Source organism: Ziziphus jujuba, chromosome 9 (genome assembly GCF_031755915.1).
Source record: "Ziziphus jujuba cultivar Dongzao chromosome 9, ASM3175591v1".
Lineage (NCBI taxonomy): Eukaryota > Viridiplantae > Streptophyta > Magnoliopsida > Rosales > Rhamnaceae > Ziziphus > Ziziphus jujuba.
The window spans coordinates 16,242,894-16,250,104 of NC_083387.1; the positions used below are offsets into that span (position 1 = coordinate 16,242,894).

The following is a 7,211-nucleotide window of genomic DNA, read 5'->3' on the forward strand; positions in this document are numbered from 1 at the left end:
TTACAGGTATCAAACTTTCCATTACTGAATAATAAGGCTCTGAAACCATCTCTTCTATCTCTACATTGGATGAAGGCCATGATTTTTTGTTCAACTTGAAATGGTTTACAAGTGCAATGCTAACTAGTTTAGCCTTATCCATACAAAATCTCTTTATCACTCATTCGATATACTTCCCCTGTGATAGCCACAACCTATGATTCTTCCTGTCTCGGACTATTTTCATTCCTAAAGTCTATTGAGCTATTTCCAAGTCTTTCATATCAAATGACTTGGAAAGTTCTTACATCTTGTTCAATTATCAACATATAGAAAAACTGCAATAAAGATTCCATCTAAAAATTTCTAAATATAAATATACTGGTTTGCATCAGTCTTCTTATGTCATTGACTCACTATAAAAGAGTCAAACGTCTTGTACCACTCCTTACATGCTTGCTTGAGGCCATACAAGCTTTTCTTTAGCTTGCAAACGAGATTTTTTTTCCCTGAAACCTTAAAACCTTCTGGTTGCAACACATAAATCTCTTTATGTAGATCATCATGAAGAAACATTGTTTTACATTGTTTTGACATCCATCTCCTTAAGTTCTATGTCTAAACAGGCTACAAAACCAAGAATAACTCGTATTGAAGTCATCTTCACCACTGGTAAGAAAATCTCATCAAAGTTAATTCCTTTTTTCTAAAGAAAATGTTTAACGATCAATCAAGCTTTATGCTTTACACCAGTACGTTGCCATCCGTTTTGAGCCTGAACACTCATTTATTCTTTAGTGCCTACTTTCATTTTGGAAGCTCACAAAAACTTCATCTCATCTTGCATTATGCACAACCTCTTTTCTCTGTCGTAATGGGAATTAGCTTTTTGGAAACTCTTTGGCTCCCCCTCTTTAGTAAGTAGAATACATTGAGATTATGGATATTTCTTTGATAGAGTACGGCCTTGTTCAGATCTTCAGAGAGGTGTCCTATCATTTGACTACTATGATGGTCTTGTAGCTTCTGGTGTTTGAATCTCTCCCAACTTAACATCCTCTTCTCTCTCCTGTTATGCTTCTAGTAATTCTCTATGCACCTTATCATTATCTGTGGCAGCTTGTGTTGGTGCTAGATCAGAAATAAAATCATATACACTAGTACTAGAAGACTTCATAGACTTTTCAATGTCTTCTATAGTTTGATTTTCATAGAATACTACATCTCTGCTTCTAATAACCTTCTTTACTTTTAAATCCTATAATCTATATATGAATTCTTCATCTCTATATCCAATAAAGATGTATGGAGTAGTTTTTACGTCGAGTTTCTGTTTGAGCTTATTGGATACATGTACAAAGAGTAAACATCCAAATACTCTTAACTGAAAGTAGGAAGGATTCTTATTAAACCACACTTTCTCTAGGATTTCAAAATTCAATGGTACTGATGGTGATTTATTAATCAAATAGTGGGTGGCACGAGCAGCTTCTCCCTAAAATGGTTTTGGCAGCTTATCTATACTGATCATACTTCTAACATTCTCCATAATCATCTGATTAATTCTCTTCACTACACCATTATGTTGTGGAGTGTGAGGGACCATCTTCTCATGCTGAATACCTTATCCTCTATAATATGCATCAAAATCTCTAAAAGTATACTCACCTTTATTGTCTGAGTGAAAACACTTCAGCTTCCCATCTCACACTCTACTATGGCATGGAATTCTTTGAAATAATCTAAAACTTGATCTTGCATATTTAGGAAATAAACCCACACCTTTTTAGAAGCATCATCAATAAAAGTTAAAAAATATATGTTGCCACATAGAAATCCACCTCTAAAGGGCCACAAATATTAGAGTGCACTAGACTAAGCAACTTTGATCTTCTTGTTGAAGAAGATTTAAATATGACTTTGTGTTGCTTACCCTGCAAACAATGATTATAAAGATCTAGCATAACATCATTGAAAATAATGATAAGCTTCTTTTTGGTTAAGGTAGACAATCCTTTCTCACTCATATGATTAAATCTTTGATGCCACGGATTTTGAGATACCTCTTCTTTTATAATGTCGAGACTATTTGCATAAATCTTCATGTGACTCTTATAAAGTGTTCCACAAATATGTCCTTGAGTGATAGCCATAGCACCTTTTGTGATTTTCCATGTGCCGTTGTAAAAGTGGTTATCGAAGATTCAAAGGCTATTCCTAAGAGCACAATGAATTGAAGTTGTAGAACATGTCGGTTCCAACAATCTTAGCGAAACTATTATTTCCCATCTTTACTATGCCAAAGTCTCCTACTTTGTATGTTTTGAAATACTCTTCATGTGTGGAACAATATGCCACTTCTTCTTTAACAATGACTAAAGTTTCATAATCCTTTTTCGGCTGATTTCTTTTTTGTCTGTGCTCTTGCAATATCTTCCTGCAGTACTTCTTCAAGTGATGTTCTCGGCCATAATAATGACACTTATCTGTTGGCCTCCTCCCATCTATGGGTCTATCTCTGCTCTGGTTCGTGCCTCTCCCCCTATCATGACTTTGTTGCTATCTCCCCTGTTTCTATATGACAAGGGCATGTGATTGATCATTGCCAATATCCTTTCTCCTAGCCTTTTCGTTAAATAGGACAAGCATTACCATAGCCATGGTAAGTTTACTGTTAAGAGCTAAATTGTTGAGAGAGACTAGCAATATCTTCCAATTGTCTGGAAGAGAGCTAAGAAGTAGAAGTGTCAGTTCCTTATCTCCTAGTTATACCTCTACTGTAGATAATCGATTTACCAAGTTCTAAGACATACTGGCATGTTTGGCTACAGAAGTTCCATTTTTCAACTTCAAATTTACCAAACATCTCATCAATAAGACTTTATTCCAATAGCCTTGGCTTGGTACATGTCCTCCAACTTCTTTTAGAGGACGTATGCGTCTACCTCCTGCACAACATGATAGACAACACTATGATTGGTCCATTGTCAAATTTGACCGATTGTTTTTCTATTCAGCTTCTTTAATTCTACTTCTTTGGGGGGATCGAGGTTCCTTCTTCTGGCATCCAAAGAGTCAAACAAATCCTTGTAATTTAGTAGATCTTTCATCAGAGGTCTTCAAAATGCATAGTTGGTGGTAGTAAGCTTGATCATAACTCGCAAATATGATTATTTCATTAACATCTTGTTTTACAATAGCTTTATAAAAAATTGGAGTTTAATTTAGAAAAAGGAGTCTGCCAACGCATCCAGAATGGTAAAAAACATTGGATTTGACTTTTCTTAAGTCAGATTTTGAATCTGAGAAAATTTAAAGTCAAAGTGCAATTCCCAAAAGTTCTGAAAAACCTGAAAACAACAAAAATATAAGGGTATTTCTACAATTTTTGAAAAATGTAGAGCCATCACTGATGTATCAAATGACATGGCAGAATGGATGATGTGTTGCCATGTAGTAGATGAGCTTGCTGCTGATGTGGCTTGTCTTGGCTTGCAGCTCGGCTCGCAGCTTAGCTCAGTGGCATGTGGGAGGCGCGTGTCATGTTGATCGGTGTGTGAAAACCAATAGAAAGCTTTGACCCATGCATGACAGCGCATGCGATGGCGCGTGGAGGTCTAGTTAAGCTTGTTCCCTTTGTCTCGACGAGATCTCCCTCTGATATGCTCAAATTTTTTGTTTAAGCTCGTTGACGGTGAACCTTTTCTCTGATACTTGGCCTTGATACCACTAGTTGTGATCCTCTAATCACAAAGAACACAGAAAAACCAAAACAGAAAATAAAGAAAGACAAAACACAAAATATTGAGAAGAAAAAAATGTATTATTTTCTCTAAAATTAACACAAAAAAATTATCTAAAAAACTCTCTCTGAGTCTCTAAAAAACTGTGCTATCTCTAATCTATGTGATGTGATACAAGACTGAAAACTAGATACCTATTTATAAGGTTTTAAAATTATCTTTTTTACAATACAACTTGCCCACTAAGTAAACTTATAAAAAAACAAAGAAAAAAAAGAAAAAAAAAACAACTCTAATGGGTTGGGCTTTAGGAGAAGGCTGGACCCCATACATATTGCTATATCAAATTGTATTATATATATATATATATATATATCTTTACTCCCATCTATTTCACTGCTCTTATATATGGCTTTAGTAGGTCTCAATTTGAGAGTTATAAAAATATACAATGTCTAGCAAAAATGGTTAGTTTCAGTAGTTGAGCACCTTTATTTGTGCCTTCATGGGCACAGATTCATATCACACGGGATGCGGGGGGATTTTGGATAGTTTAAAACTAAGTAATTTGTTTTTTTTTTTTTTTTTTTTTGAAAGGATATACAATATCGTACAAGATATATGCATTTTCGTCAATTTTATTGATTATCTTTCTATTTCTCAGAAAATTTAAAATATATGCACTTTCGTCAATTTCCTCTTGGTGTTGCCAAATAATACATGAATCTGACTCTAATTATAGTAATATCCAGGAGTCAATAACAAACTCCAGTAAGCTTAAAATAACAACTACTATGAGCCATAATTAAACAAATGATCGTAATTGAATGTGTCCTGATCACATCCTATATAGGTTGTGCTCAAAAGTCTGGTAGCTACCAATTATGGGCTAATGAAAATGGATTAATTGCAGTCAACTGAAACAGAGAGACCTTAATTGGGGGAGTAGTGAAAATTAAATGATCCTTAATTTCGGAACCGTACAATATTCATTCTTCAAATCCAGATTTATGTTGAAGAAAGCTGTGGAGAAAGCTCCACATGTCCTATGAGCTTAATTTCTTCTGATCTAGGATAAGGTGTCATGCTATTTGATAACGTAAAATAAAGACGCTGATACAATCTACATCATTTAAAATTATGACATATCATTTAAATATATATATATATATATACATATTTTTAAAGAAAATGTAATTGGGGAAGAAAAAACTCGTAAGGTCTTTGTGGAATCCATCATATGTTATTACAAAGGGTCGATTAATTTTTTTTAATTAATTAGTTTTTAAACTTGAGTCATAAGTTTTATTTTTTCTTTTGGCAACTTATAAATATATAGATGAGAAGTGTGGCAGGTCTTTGCTATATCAAACTTTAAAATATCATCATATATAGAATTTTAATATAATAAAAATATGATGAAAGTTTATGGTCAAAATATTCTAATGGCAGGTCACTCCCTCAGCCACATATGGAAAAAAAAAATTACAAATCAAATTTAAAAAATAATCAATCGAGAGCTTTATAATAATTTCTGATGTATTCTACACAAGTTTTACATGTATGTTGTTACTAACTCATTTAGATTTTATTTATAAAAAATAAAATAAAAATAAAAACTAATTATTCGCAATTCTGGAGCTTGTGAATTTGCGATGGAATGGGTTCTTTGCGGCCATCATCGAAACTGATATTTAATGTACTTTTAGTTTTGTACATGAAAGTGACTGCCATGTGTGTTTCCGACTTGAATAGGTTTCTTTGTGGCTTAGCTTTTCGTAGGACCATCTTCTTAATAACTTGATAAGAAAAATGAGCGAAAAGAGAATGGAGGGTGAAAATTAATATTAGAGGGTCCGATAAACATATATGTTCTTTTGTTTAAAATTAAATCGAAAATGATTTTGCTTCATATATATCCCTTCTTCTCCATTTTATTCCTCCCTGCCTCCTTATCGTGCCAGTTTCATTTTAAAGAGAAAATATTAATTAAACTCATAATCATTAATATCTAGGAAAAGAAATGCTAAACTATTTAGATCCATCAAATGCTAAAATTTACTTCATTGGATTTTAGCATCTACCTTTATTCCCTTTCATATAAAACCCATCCATCGTATTGCATATGCCTTTGTTTTTTTCTCTTTTGGCATATCTTATTTAAAAAAAGTAGAACATATTGTACACTCTAATTTGTTTAACTTGGAAATTTGAGATGCAAAGGAAAAAATATTTATCAAAACAAATATGCCACAATATATATATATATATATTAGAGAAACGAAACTTATCAAATTTGTTCATGGTCTCTAGTTTTAAGAGTAATTATTCATATATATATATATATATTTTTTTTTTCCTTATGATTTTGCATAACATGATTTTAAATACATATATATATATATATATAAAATACATTCGGTTTTCACCAGCACATAGTAGTATAAAAAGTAAAAACCATTCAACATTCAATATGGACGTTCCCCCTCATAGTTACCAGGGGGATCATAATTACAGATCACAAACATCCAACCGTTACGACACTTGACCCGGGCACACCCTAGGTGTACGGACTTTCTCCAAACCACCTGAGTATAATGCAAGCACTCGTCGCCAACACATGAATTAGTGCGGTAGTCGTAGTTGGGTTTCTCCGTCACCCAAAACTTCACCGCCTCTTCTCCTGTCATCGAACCATAACCTTCCGCCAAGTTCTCTCCGTAAGGTCCACCTGAGTGCTCCATCTCGCAGTTCTCCATCTTCTGGTTCGCGTAGTTTTGGGCATAGGCTGCCACCGTCCAGTTCCAAGTGATCGGACCGACACCGACCTCGGCTCGAGCGGCATTGTGAGCGTCCACGAAATCCTGGTTCGGGTTGCTTCTTGGATAGGAATGGACTTTGGTTAATGATTGTCCCATAAAGCAGCATACCGCTAGGACCAAGTAGAACTTATTGAATCCCATTTTTGTAGTGTAGTGCAATGAAGATGGGACATGGTGTGTGGTGAGTATTTATAGAGAATTGAGAGGTGTAAATAGCTATCTATTGATGGTTTGTTAGATGGACGTTTGTATTATTATTATTATTATTATTTTTAAGTTAAAACCATCTCTAATGGAAAATATGGATTGTAAAAAATAATATTGTATAGAAGTAATATAAATATTTTTTAAAAAAATTGATACAAAAATTGACAATGTCTATTGTAAATGTCAAATTAATATGACTTAAATATTGTCAAGTTAATTAAATTTTTACTTCTAAAGGCTCTATTAACATTATCATTTTTCTTTAAAAATAATTTTTTCTTAAAAAATGATTGTGTTCTAAAATATACAAAAATATTAAAATATATAATTAAGTAATGGTCATTAATAACCATTTGTATAATATTTTTAAATTGATTACACATTTCTATCATCTAATTTTGAAGCTACATTCTAACATTAGTGATGCTGAAAGCATATTTAAATATTAAATAAAGAAATT

At 33.1% G+C, this 7,211-nt stretch overlaps 1 protein-coding gene across 1 annotated transcript; it reads right to left on the reverse strand.

Annotated features, from left to right (window-relative positions):
* Nucleotides 1–6,164: 6,164 nt before the first annotated feature.
* On the reverse strand, nt 6,165–6,714 carry LOC107427126 (basic form of pathogenesis-related protein 1). Its single transcript, XM_016037473.4, has one exon. It carries the CDS (start codon nt 6,683–6,685, stop codon nt 6,191–6,193), a length of 495 nt encoding a protein of 164 aa, XP_015892959.4. The 5' UTR covers nt 6,686–6,714; the 3' UTR covers nt 6,165–6,190.
* Between the last annotated feature and the right edge of the window lie 497 nt (nt 6,715–7,211).

Excerpts from the sequence above, each read along its gene's own strand:
- LOC107427126 (XM_016037473.4), bottom strand. The coding sequence starts at position 6,685 with ATGGGATTCAATAAGTTCTACTTGGTCCTAGCGGTATGCTGCTTTATG.